The sequence below is a fragment of the Cygnus olor genome, chromosome 11, assembly GCF_009769625.2.
Source record: "Cygnus olor isolate bCygOlo1 chromosome 11, bCygOlo1.pri.v2, whole genome shotgun sequence".
NCBI lineage: Eukaryota > Metazoa > Chordata > Aves > Anseriformes > Anatidae > Cygnus > Cygnus olor.
Genome location: NC_049179.1, coordinates 7,700,092 through 7,713,035, shown reverse-complemented (window position 1 = coordinate 7,713,035; position 12,944 = coordinate 7,700,092). Strand labels below are relative to the sequence as shown.

At 40.2% G+C, this 12,944-nt stretch overlaps 2 protein-coding genes across 5 annotated transcripts in view; both read left to right on the top strand.

The window, feature by feature from the left end:
• Nucleotides 1-8,034, top strand: part of TBC1D2B (TBC1 domain family member 2B) — a 39,872-nt gene extending 31,838 nt beyond the window's left edge. For all 4 annotated transcript variants that reach the window (XM_040569400.1, XM_040569399.1, XM_040569398.1 and 1 more), the window contains 2 exons: nt 1,035-1,156; nt 4,080-8,034. In XM_040569400.1, the coding sequence (XP_040425334.1) occupies nt 1,035-1,156; nt 4,080-4,275 (318 nt within the window). In that variant the 3' untranslated portion in view covers nt 4,276-8,034. The remainder of the gene's footprint in view (nt 1-1,034; nt 1,157-4,079) is intronic.
• DAPK2 (death associated protein kinase 2) overlaps nt 4,205-12,944 on the top strand; it is a 55,352-nt gene continuing 46,612 nt past the window's right edge. The window contains exon 1 of the mRNA XM_040569422.1: nt 4,205-4,315. Within this exon, the coding sequence (XP_040425356.1) occupies nt 4,256-4,315 (60 nt within the window). The 5' untranslated portion in view covers nt 4,205-4,255. The remainder of the gene's footprint in view (nt 4,316-12,944) is intronic.

Below are 12,944 nucleotides of genomic sequence, written 5' to 3'. Positions count from 1 at the left end.
GAAGTTGGTTTCACAGGAATCCTGTCAGTTAAACTTTGCATACCCACCGTTTTTTTACCATTAAAAAGTAAAGCTATAGGCAGTGCTGTCAATCAGTGTACAATAATTATATGAAAATTGGAGCTACTGTTATATAGAAGAAAACTTAAGTGAAGGAGAAGAAAGTTAGAAGTATTGAAAAGATGTAAAAATGAGTTGTAACCAAGTATCAATGACTTCTCTGCAGCGACTATTTGCTTTATTTCTGCAGACATTTAAATTACAGTTGGCCAATAATGACTGTCTGGGCCCCTATCATAAAATGAGGGGGCGGGGACATAAGAACTTTAATGTTTCATACTTGTGAAATCATAGTGAAAAGAAATCAGTGCAGGAAAATCATTGAATTTGAACCCAGTAATAGCGTTAAAGCAGATGTTGGAGAGAATAGGAGATCTGTAAAATAGACAAGAATTGCATGTTAGTTAAATTTGTCAACCTTATCTGAGCATTCTAACTAACACAGTGGTATTTTGTGAAGGCAGCTCTGCGTAGACAAGTTCAGAACTTCCTGAAGCATTTTCAGAATGAAGTGACCCTTTTTCCAGCTTATGACAAAGTTGGTTGACAAGCTGATATCAAACTCCTACCGCATCAGTCCCCCAACATGTTGGGAAAATGGCACTGGAAAACCACCTGTTAAATAATAAGCAAGACTTAATTTCATCTCTGCAGTAATTTAGTAGTGTATTCAGCAGTCTTAACAACTTTGAACTAGGAAATCAAAACTTCAGAGTTTATATACTGTAAACCCAATATTGTATTCTGGATTGAACTGCAGAACACCTTGTATTGGTTACAGGCTGTAACAGAAGTTTTGGGCAGCTCTTGGAAATGAGGGATAGAGCAGGCAGGAGAGATGGAGGTATGATTAGATAGCTTAAATGCAGGCTGTAGGAGAAGTAATACTTCTCCTTTGAATGTATAATAGCTAAGAGCAGAATGCATTGATTCTTATATTTATAAAGAATCAAACATTGTATTTTTTTTATCAGGTAATATTCCGATTTGCCCTGGCACTCTTTAAGTACAAAGAAGAAGAAATCTTAAAACTGCAAGATTCTATGTCCATTTTCAAGTACCTTCGGTATTTCACACGTACCATACTTGATGCTAGGTGAGTAATTCACACATGTACTTGAAAGACCTGTGGTGAGGCATGGGAAAAGTTTTGGTTTTTTTTTGGTTTTGTTTTGTTTGGATGGTCGTTTTTAATCTAAACCTAAATTTTGATTAAAACAACTGGAGATTAAACTAATTGCTAACACTTCTCATGAACAGTTGATCTAGCATCATCTTTAAACACTGCGTGAATGATTAGGTTTCATGACACAAAAAAGGAAAGGTGACAAAAACGGAAGTGAATGGGTAATTGTAGTTGTTTTGAGGGGGATGGTTGTGATTACTTAGCCAGGTTGGTATTATTTAGCAGTTGTATAATGGTAGTAAAATTTAAGAAGTTCAGCCATGAGTAAAAAGTCTCACCCTGCATTGTGGATACAACTTAGGTTGTAAATGTTTTTTAGTAAATCAAAGCACATCTTGGCTCAAGTATTAAAAACATGAACTGGGTCCCACAGGAATTAGATTTGTTATGTACTGCTAATGTATATGTTAATGCCATGCAACTCTGATTTTAAGAACATAGTTTGAAGGAGACATAAAATAACAGTTATACACTCTTCTGTTCCTCAATCCTTGCCTAGGAACTACGGTTCTCATCAATGATGGTATAATGTTTTAAGTTCCTGGTTTCAAGACTGCAGAGCAGCAGATGGAAATGAAAAAGAGGTCATGTTGGGATAGGTTTAACGTTGGAAGAAAAAAAATTTGCACAGATACTAAGACTCGCTGATTTTGAATTGAATATAAAATAATATATTGGAATCCAAGGCATTTGTTTTTACCACAATAAATTCCCAGCAGAATTATGCTTATATTTTGTCTCCTACTTTTAAGAGCAATTTACTGTTTTTAATTCTTGACTTGCAGTTTTAACTGGAACAATTTAAAAACTGAATAATCTCATTCTATGCTTAAAAAGGATTGCTGGGACTGATGCAGGGAGAATGTTCTGCACCTGCTTTAGATGGTGAAAGTCTTCATAACAGCTGCTGCTTTCTCTGCTGAAACATCTGTGAAAACTCAAGGGAGAGTAGCATGGTGCTTTGTATTTTAGCATTCCCTCTTTGATTTGAAAACTGTTGAGCACTTGTTGTACTCAACCATTTGTGACTGACAAAATGCTGACTGCACTTCCAAATCTGGAAGGGACAGAAAAGTATGTATTTGGTTTTGGGAAGAATGGGCACATATTTTTAAAACAAAGCAGTAAATAAAACTTCTTAAAAAAACCAACGAACTCAGATTTGTGGATATTTTAAGAATGTAACCTATAATCAAATGTATAATGTGTATCCCAGCAGCACCATGAGTAACTAAAGGTTGGAAAATGTGATGGAGGAGTCAGAACTTTAGACTTGGTTTTCCTTTCTTCTTACTGTTATGTAAAGCATGTGATGATTTCTCTCTCCTGTATAAAATATATGGTGCTGAGATATCTTTAAAGTATCTGTAACATTGTTCAGGTAAGGCCAGAATTCAGTGCATCAACAGTGTATATAGTACAAATATACGCTATGCTGGTCTGTAAATCCTTGTGTTTATGGGATTTTAAAAGTCAGAGTTACAAGGATGGTGTAGTGGCGTGTAGTGTCGCCTAGGGGCTATTAACTTCCATGTCAGAACTGATTTGTATGATCGTACTGTAAAATTATTCAAACCAACTGGTCTCTTATTCTACCTTTTTTTTCCTACAAGTTTTACAACATCAAAATTTAAACAGTACAGAAACATGTAGAATTATGTCTGATACTGATACGGACAAAAAAAATCCTGTAGAAGAAAAATTCCAGAAGGCTATTTTTATAGAATTCATGAACATCCTCAATGAGTTGGAAACAGTGCAAAATAATTTTGTAAGTTTAAGCTCTCTAATGGAGAAAAGTATATACCAAAATGCACATAAACATACTTCAGGTTATAGGACATCATAGGCTGTGTATTTACCTAGCTTTTTTACAGGTGATAATTGTGTTCCATATGTGCGCAGGTAGAGAGGCTGTTGGAGTATATTCTGTTCATAAATAGCAGGAAATGGTTGTTTCTTACCCAAAAATAAAAACCTATGGAGAGCTTACTCTTAAATAAACTGTGCAAATAAATTGTCTTAGTGTTAGGGTTCAGCTGATAATGAAACTAGACTAAGTTAAACTCCAGTTCCCCTTTTTCCTTCAGGAAGTAGTAAGAACTTGTTTAGGTGCAGATGAACAGTAATCATATAATTAACTGTATCTTTGGACAGACTAGGCAGATCAGTGACTAGTTTCATTGTGTCTGTATGATGGGACAGCATAGCATGTCTCTGGAAGAGCTGTTGTGATGCTTTGCTGTGTGATCTGACTAGCTTGAGCTGACACTAGCTCAGAAATCTTTGCTCCATCCAGCAAAACTCCTGAGCTTTATCACTGTATCAGAGTTATCAGAGTTTGTCTTTAACATGTTTTGTGCTATCCTTGTTTTCACCTGTACTATCCCAGGCTTTATCTGGTCTCGCACCACTTCATTATCCTGGTTGAGTTGAGAGCTGATTGTCCTGGGGTTGAATGAGCTTTCCAGTGTATAACTGGGTATCTGGATGTATTGTGTATTCAACCTAGCCAATGAAGATCTGATTAGCCAAGCTTACGTCTTCTATTCAGTGTTGTCAAGAACTATAACTGTTATAGTTGTATATAGAGTTTACAGGTGGCCTTGAGGACTGGTGAGTGTTTGAGAACGTTTTACCACGTGAAGTAACTAAAACTGAGTACTTTATAGAACTTGTTTTCAATCCTGATAACATCTGAGATCTGTCAGGTACATGAAGGAAAACAGAGATGTCAGTCACACGCTAGATACTGATACTACTGAGGTACAAAACTCTTTTTAAAAGATTCTAAATGTGAATGATTACTGTGTTATGTTGTATAATCTTACAGGAAACTGACTGGTATTGCTTTTGGAGACCTGAATCCTTTTCCATTACGTCAGATCAGGAACCGAAGGACCTATCACCTGGAGAAAGTACGTCTTGAACTAACTGAACTTGAAGCCATTCGTGAGGATTTCCTGCGTGAACGAGAGACCTGCGTAGAAAAAAGAGACCTTATTAGTGATGATGAGGAGGATAGTTGAAACTACTCAACATAAACTTTTCTTTGGGATCGTGACCAAAGTGAGTTAACCTCCAAAACACTTTATTAATCCTATCAAACCGAATGTAAACTAGTTGCTTTTGGAAATATGCAGGACAAATTTCCAAACCCCAGCACTTTCAGATATATGGCATTGTATGGAGGCCAAACACTTTTGTTTACATGTATGTTCATGGAAATGTATGTAGGGCACTTAATATCTGTCTCAGTTTAGTCATACAGCTGAATAGTTGAAACAAAAATTGACAGTTGTTTTCCTGCAGCACACTTAGTGTCTGTATGTGAAACAGTACTAACAAAAGTCTGCACTCTGTTTACTACATTCATTGCCAAGCTTCTGTATCTGTTTGATTGTAACCATGTTTTTTATAGAGCAGGTTCAATGTGGGTGGACATAACTATTTTTCAGTTTTGGATCGGTACAATAAATGGCTTTCATTGTGTTGTCCTTGGGGGGGGGGCTGTAGGGAGGAACAAACAAACACTTTTTAGGTCGCAACTAGAAGAGTATGGATTGAAACGCCATAAGAACTTTTACATTCCTTTATCTTTTACTGAAGTGACATGAAATGGATCATCAAACAGAAGATTTATGTACTTCAAGTATAAAATAAGTCTCTATTTGTACCTGAATATCCAGTGTATACTAAAACAGTGATAGCAAGTATTTATGCTATTCTGGGTGGTGTGTTGATGATGATTCACATTAATACAAAAGGTTATATAGAGCAAATTCTATTCAGTTAATTTTATTTCTATTCACTTTTTTTCTGATGGCTGTCTCAAAAAGGCCACACCTCAAACCCAGCTATTATGGAATGAGAATGGAGCTTGCTACAGGAGTACTGTGTATTAGTTGTGTACCCATTGAAGGTATTTTTTTCCCATTATTCTGAATTGAAATCACTCTTCCTATTTAGGGCTTCAAGTCCTGATCTTTAAAAAGAAATATAGCATTTTTTCTGCATGATTCTATAGCTATTGTATAATAGTGATAGAGATTAAAGACAAATGAGTATTTATCAGTCAATCAAAGGAGCCTAAAGGCCACAGCATGCATGTATAAATTTAAGTTACTTTTCCAGTGGAAAAATGCAAGATTCTCTTAATGTACTTGGGTTTGCTGTGAATGTTAAGTGCACCTGCTTCAAGACATCTGTAAGGAAATGTTTGCAGCATTATGGAAATGTGAGTGGAGGCCATGCTTGCTTGTGACTATCAGTACTCTTAAATGGTTCTGAGGATGAGGAGGTTTCTTGCTTTTTTTTTTGTTTGTTTGTTAGTTGGTTTTGTTTTGTTTTGCTGGTTATTCACTGAACTCTTGCAATGTTCCTCCTTGAGTTGTTGGATCTTCATAATATTAGATTGACTTAGATGTTGTCTCTGAATAGATGATGATAAAACTAACATACAAAATAGGTTAGCTCTTGGGGAGTGGTTAAGTACCAAAAAATTAAACTTGTGGTCAGGAATGGTCCAAGTGCATGAAGCTTCTACTTCTCTGTTGGTTTTCTGAGAACAAGTAGGATTTGTATGACAGGTACACTCATGTAAATGTTTCAGGAAATTCAAGTGTGTGCGGGGAGAAATCCAGCTTCTTTTTCACAGCACTTTTGTAAAGGATGTACTTATAGCCTTCTCTAAGCATATTATTAATCAATTTATCTGAGAGAGATACTTAGTGAGGTGAAAAGTAACTTACAGGACTTCTTTTGAAATATAACGTATGCCTTTTCCTGTATAATGTATAACTTCAAATTAGCCAACAAATCCTTGCCAGTGAGGGACACATCGTATGATCCTCTTGATTTGTATGACATTTGTCTTGTAAAATGTCCCCTACCTTGTCTTTTGTAAGTGGTAGTTTTTTGGTTCATTTTCCTAGTTACTCTTGGTTGTTTACTTGAACTTGTTAGGCAGGGTTTTTTCATATTATTGCATGTACTGTATTCTTTTTTTTAATTACAATCAGTATTTGAATATAAAAATGGGACCAGCTTTTCTAATTTTCTAGTTATGTTGTCTTTGTTTGGAAAGAGCTGGTCTCTAAATGGGTCTGTAATGTCCATTTTTTTTCTTTTCATCTTGTTTTCAAGTGTTAAATGAAAACTTCTAACTTGAAGATCTTCCTTCCTATGGCAACTGGTGAAATGCTAAGGTGAAGAATTTAGAAATATGTACCTTAGTCTCCTACAAGTCTACTATTCCAAGGTTTTGAGTCTTCAGTTAGAACTAGATCTGTGACTTTAGGAGATGTTTTTGTACAGAATACATCTAAGTCTTTAGGTTATGAAGCTAAAACTAACTTCAGGGCAACAATTCAGGAAGATCTGTAGATGACAAAACATGACCTTCAATGTTACAAGACTTTCTTTTTTTACGGTTGTGCTGAAGGTTAAATTACCATGTGTATTATTGTCGTTCATTATAAAAGTTGTTACCTGATTATACAGTAAAATTAAGTAGCTCTGTTTCTTATTCCATTATGTGAATCTAAAACATGAATAGCAGGAAATTATGGAAATCGTGCTGTCTCTGGGTATTTTGTTAGCTTCCAATTATGAAATGAGTTGGTGTTAATTTACTGAAGTTCCTAGCAAGATGTTAACTTGATTTTGTTAATAGTTGTTGATGCCTTAGTTAAAAGGTCAAAAAATTTGAAGAGGCATCTAACCTATGACTGCTAGAAATCCATGTAGAACAAAAATGAGACAAATGCAGCAGGAAGCAACTTCAAGGGAAGCTTTCCTTGCTGTTACAAATGTCTTTAGGCAAATACTAGTTTTCTAGTGGTGCTTAATCTGGTGATTTTGGGGAGCAGTAACTAGTTAGGGATACGCAGGATATACAACCAGTATTTAAACCAAATGAAATCAAACAAAAATACAGCGTGACTTGTCAGCTTTGCAAAAGCTGAACTGTGTAGATACCAGGTGCTCACAATTCGGGGAAAACTTCCAAAACAGTATATGAGGATTTAACATTCATACCAGCCACTTAGTAGGAAATTGACCTGTTAATGCAAATGAAGACTGCAAAGAGTTATTTTTTTTAAACTTCAAGATCATGCACATGTGCAGAATTTCTTAGGCATGGTTCCCAGTATGTTATATAAACCAAACTGCTAATGTGCATATTGCAGAATATTTCTCCATGTTTGTATGCTTATGCATGACTTTCAGTGAAACTTCTGGTTACATGGTTAAAAATGTTCTGTTACCTTTTATTAAATAGGCAGAAGTTTGGTGTACAATACCTCTAGCTATTAAGTCTTCATAGTATTTCAGCTTTACCTGGACATGTATATAGGTAGTGTTATCATCAAGTGTTACCAGATTTTTTAACCAGCTATGCAATGAATAAAAATATTTCATTGCCCTTTAGGTGTTTTCTGTGACAGATTCGCACCTTGCCCTCAATCATTGTAAACGTGGTAAGATACTTCAGCAGAAAGGGAAAGATTTTTGTTCCTTCAGACATCGAGAATAAATGAATGGTTCTATATTTGGTAAACGGAGTTGTTCGTTCAGTCATGCTTAAGTGAGAAATGGAAAACGAGTCACTTTATTTCACTGAATTGTGTAGCTGTTTTGCTGAATCTTCCCTTAAGTGCCATGTTGGAAATAAGCAATATGTGGTACAAGAAATTTGGATCACAAAACGTAAGTGATGTTATTTTTGTAAAAAAAAAAAATAATAAAAAATGATGTAAGAAAAAAAATAAATTGTTTACTTTGCATTACAGCTTGCTCTGGTTCTTCTTTTTTCATAACAGATGGAATAACTGCAGGTGCCATCAGAACAAATCCCTAGTAAAGTGGGTGTTTTCCTCTGATAATGTGATTTCAGAGGATAGGGGAACAAATATGCAGATTTGGCTTTGAAGCATGAAGATGTGAACTATAGACATTTTGCATGCAGGTGATGCTGTCTGGGTAAACTTGTGATTGAGGTCCTTAGTTTGTGGGGGGGATGGGGGGAGAAGACTAAATTTCCGTGAGCGCTTACAGGGAACAGACTTCCTAAGAAACCTGAATATTTGTATAATATCTCCTAACACAACCTCTTTAGCAGAATGTTTTTGTCCTCTAGCTCTGCTACAGGATGGCAAGCTGTTAAGAGTAGATATTGGCACAGCTGGAAATCTGTTCAAAGGACTTGCACAACAGGATGGAGAGCAGCAACTGAGGCAAAAAATTACTCTGGCCTAAGGAGAACCTCCTGTCCTGTATACTGAAAGTTTTAAGTGAGGAATAAATAGAAAATTCTGGAAAGAGAATGCATGGGGAGCAAGGTCTGTCTTGGACACTTGGCATATTTAGCATGAGCAGGTTGTGTTGTCCCAGCAGCTGCTGGGGCCTATTGAAGAACAGCTGAGGCTCCTGTTTCCTCCTTGGGAGGAGCTCAAGACATTTTTCTCAACGGAATTGCAACAAGAATGCAAGTGCGGTTGCTGATAAATGTTAAGAGACTTATTCCTGAGAAATACATTATTTTAGAGAGGATAAATAGAGCTGGTCTAGTCTGACCTGAGAGCAAATATCTGCAAAATCTTGCTCTCCATTCAGAATAACTCAGAGATGTGGAGAACATGCTCAAGTCTGCTGGTGCTGTATTATAGTATATCAGGTATTCACTCTACAGGATTTTCAGAAGTGCTAAACATAGCTTCCTTATCTGCAGCTCCTTGACCTCACTGGAAGCAGAATCCATGTAGTGCTGAGGCTTTAAGATTTCCCACGCATGAAGGCCGTGAAGTGTATTCACTGAGATAATGCAAAGGAAGGGTGTGCTCTGCCTTAGCAGCTTTCCCCCTGGAAAAGAAGGTAAAAGGTTCAATCACGAAGAAGTTAGTAGAATGGTGTTTTTGTCATGATACTGTGCTGTAGAAGCCATACACCTCTACAATTTTATATATCTGACAGCCAACTCTGCACTGTCAACATGACTAGCTTTAGAGGAAGGAGTAGACTGGTAAGCACAACTCAGGAATACATGCTGAAGGTGAAAGACAAAAAAGCAAACAGTTATTAAAAAAAAAAACTGCCTCTTGTAGAGAAGTGAATAGGGTAATTAAAACTTTCAACATTAGAATATAGATGAGGAAATTACAAGACTTTGGCCTTAATTCAGTTGCACCTAGTCTTGAATGATTACATCGTGCCTGTGTGTTTCAAGTAAGGTGTACTTTACGTATATACAAAAGTTATATATTTTTTGCAGTGAGATGCCTCTAAGACTTGATGTTTGAGCTGATGAACTGACTCGATGTCTTCAGGCACCATGATTGGTGATTAAACTATGAAATAGGCTGTTTACCTGTTTTTGTAAATGCAGGTGGTGTTTTTTCTGGTCTTTACACATGGGACATCCCCATGGAAAAAGTAAGGTATGGGCTTCATTCTTCATTACTTGCTAAAAGAGACTGGTAAATACATGGCTAGCAGACATTACAGCGTTTGTCTTCAGAATTCACTGACTTAGCAGGTTGCTTGTGCTGTCTGCTTTGGAAGCTACTCAGGTTTGACTTTTCCTTCTTAATCTTGTCCTGTATGCACGTAAAGGCTTTTGCCCTGATTGCCAGAGATGATACAAAGAAATCTGAGTTAAAATGTTCTAAAGGAAACTGAACAACTAAACCAGGTGAGAGCAATTTCTTATTTATGCAGAACCTACATTTTTGCCTGTAAACCCTGTGGGTACAGTATTGGGGATGAGATTCCATCTACCCTTGTGTTTTGGGAGACTTTGTAGGGCTGACCAGTAGAAACTAAATTCAATGAGGGTTATTCAGGGACTAAGGGAGAGCTTGTCCTGATTTCAAAAGTGTCTGTGGCCTGTCAGGGCAAACTGTTGTTTTTTCCCCTTGTAGCTATGAGCAAACAAAAGAAGCAGCCTTCCTTGTGTGCCCTTTTCTCTGAGATTTTTGTAGGAGTATTGATGTGACTTGCATGTGATCATACCACATTGTAGAACTAAAGGTGAGGAATGAAGTCTCTTTATTTCCTGTTTCAATTCATTCTGATGGCATTTGAAACCTTTACTATTGCTCCCATTTCCTGTCCTCCACCCTCTATAATATCAGATACAGCCACTTTCCTTTCTGATTTGGGAGAACTGGGTGGAACTACTGGGCTGTGGAGCAGGGGCACAGTTCAGTCCAGTTGACTTGAAGTCTGAAGCCAAGTTTGTAACTGCGATAATAAAAAGCACAGCATTTAAGCTCTTGCTTAATATAAAATTATTTTGAAATTCATTGTACCATCTTAGCAATGTTTTGCAATGGAAACAGGCCACCTGTTTATGCATAATTTGCCATAGCTTTGCTTTACCTTAACTGCATACAGAATTGTAAGTAAAGGCAGCCTTTGTATTAAAAGCATTTATGTTCAGTCTGTAAGGTGTGAAAAATACCACGATTGTTCATTAACAAATGTTGGATATTAACTTGCCTGGAATAAATTTAAGGAGACCATACAGTATTTATCACAATTACTGTCTGCTGAAAAGAGGGAGAAAATGCAGTTTTACAGGTCTGGGGAATGTCTTTAAGACAGGAGAATAAACAAATGAAGGATGTACTTCTCGGTAGTCAAAATTTCGTCTAGGGCAACTTGGAAAGCAGTATGGCAGCTGGTTGTTACAGTAGCGCACTAATTCATTTTGAGTTGCACAGTGAAGACTGGCCACTCTTTGAATCCCAGTGTTTTCTTGAAACAACAGGAAAGTTCACTTGGCGACTTTGAATTTTAGACCACACAAAAAAAAATGTAACCTTGTATTTAGGCTTGTATAGAATATAGGAGAAGGTTCCTCTCTCATTAGAGTCTCTCTCTAATTAATTCATCTCTTTGGCATTAATTCCTTGGTATTGTTTTCTTGTATTCTGAATCTACTTAAAGCAAAGGAAATCAGGTCCTACACCTGAAATATTCCCAAACCAGCTTGGGAGAACTATCATAGTCTGGAAGGTTATATAAGGACCTACATCTCAAGTGTGGGAATACAAATACAAGGCCATCAAATTCTGGGATTGTGTGTGCTGCTTGCATGCAACACGTTCTTATCAAAATAGTCTTGTTTAAGCCATGTCAGGCACCCATTACATTTTTTGCATGTGTCCTTGGTTAAACTTTGTTATCACTGCAGAGTAACTCAGCTTGCCCACTGACGAAATGGAGCACAACTGAACAAACAAGTGAGGACAATGTTTGTTTTTCAGATCTAGGGCTTGCTGATTTCTGAAGTAGCTTGCATTGTTGTGTAGTGCTGCTGAAAGCTGGACCAACACGAGCTATTTACTTAACCTTGGACCAATTGCTACCCCAACGGAGAAGGAGGGGGAGACACCTTGCAAGCAACCGGTGCCATTTCAGCGGTGATGCCTTGTACTCTTGGGACTTCCTGGAGAAGAAACCCTTCTGGGCAGCACTCGCTTCGGGGACTCTGGTTCTGGCAGCTGCTATTCCTCTGTGAGTCAGGTGCGAGCTCTGCGTGTGCAGTGTGGGCTGTAAGAGCAGGGCCCTTACCTCTGGGCATACGGGGAAGGGGGGGCTCAGCTCCCTGCATAACAGCCTGCGTGGGGCTTTGGAGCCTCCTCGCTCCCTTTCCTTCCTCCCTGCGGTACCCTGTACCCCCAGCCCCGGGGCTGGTGAGCCTGGCGGAGTCCCAGCCACCCGCCCCGGGTCTCAAACTCGGCCTGGTGCCGTGAGGAGCCGGGGGGGCGGAGCGGGGCCCAAGCCGGCACCCCTCGTCCCCCTTCCGCAGCCCGAGGCGCTGCGCTGAGCCGGCGGCGCCCGCGGCCCCAGCTGGCCCTGTCTCTCGGCGGCTCCCGGCCGCAGCCCGGCTTCCCCGGGCCCGTGAGGGGGCGCCGCGGCTCCCCGCGGCGGGGTGTGGGGCCCGACCCGGCCCGGCCCCCCCCTCCCTCACGCCCAGGGGCGGGCGCCCGGCACGGCCCCGGCGGCTTCTCCCGGTGAGCGGAGCCCGCGCCGCCCCTTCAGCCCCCTCAGCCCCGGCCCTGAGGAGCCCCGCGGAGGGGCCGCGCCCGGCGGTAAGTAGGTGCCCGCAGCCCCCGGCGTCGTCCTTCCCTTCCCTTCCCTTCCCTTCCCCGCCTCCCCAGCCGTCCCTTCCCTGGTAGCTTGAGCGCTGTCCCCGCTCCGCGGCGGAGCTCGGAGGCTGAAGTGAGGCGACTGCGGAGGACGCCGGGGAGCTGCGCCCCTCGCCGCCGGCTCCTCCCCGGGCCCTGGGGTCTGCACGGGCGTCGGGGCTGCCCGCGGCTCGGGCTGCTGCTCGGCCATCCCCTCGGCGTCGGGTGCTTGGAGGGCTTCGGTGGTTTCCACCCGCGGCTGTCAGCATGGGGGCAGGCAGCTCCCCGCATCATCGCGGCGAGCAGAGGCTTTCGGTTGTCCCTCAGCAGGTCCCACAAAGGCTGGGGAGTGAAGCAGGTTCAGAAGTACCCCCTTCGTGTGACCAGCGTGGATGGCTGGTCACACCTCAGCTTATTGATGCCCGTGTGCAAATGCTGTGCAGCTCTCTCATGGTTATCTATAGATTCCATCCCATCTTTTTCCTCAGAAGGTTTCAGTCAGGATCTGCAGGGTTTCTGAAGCCAAGCCCCTCTGGGCAGCGCAAGCACAGCACAGTGCCTGG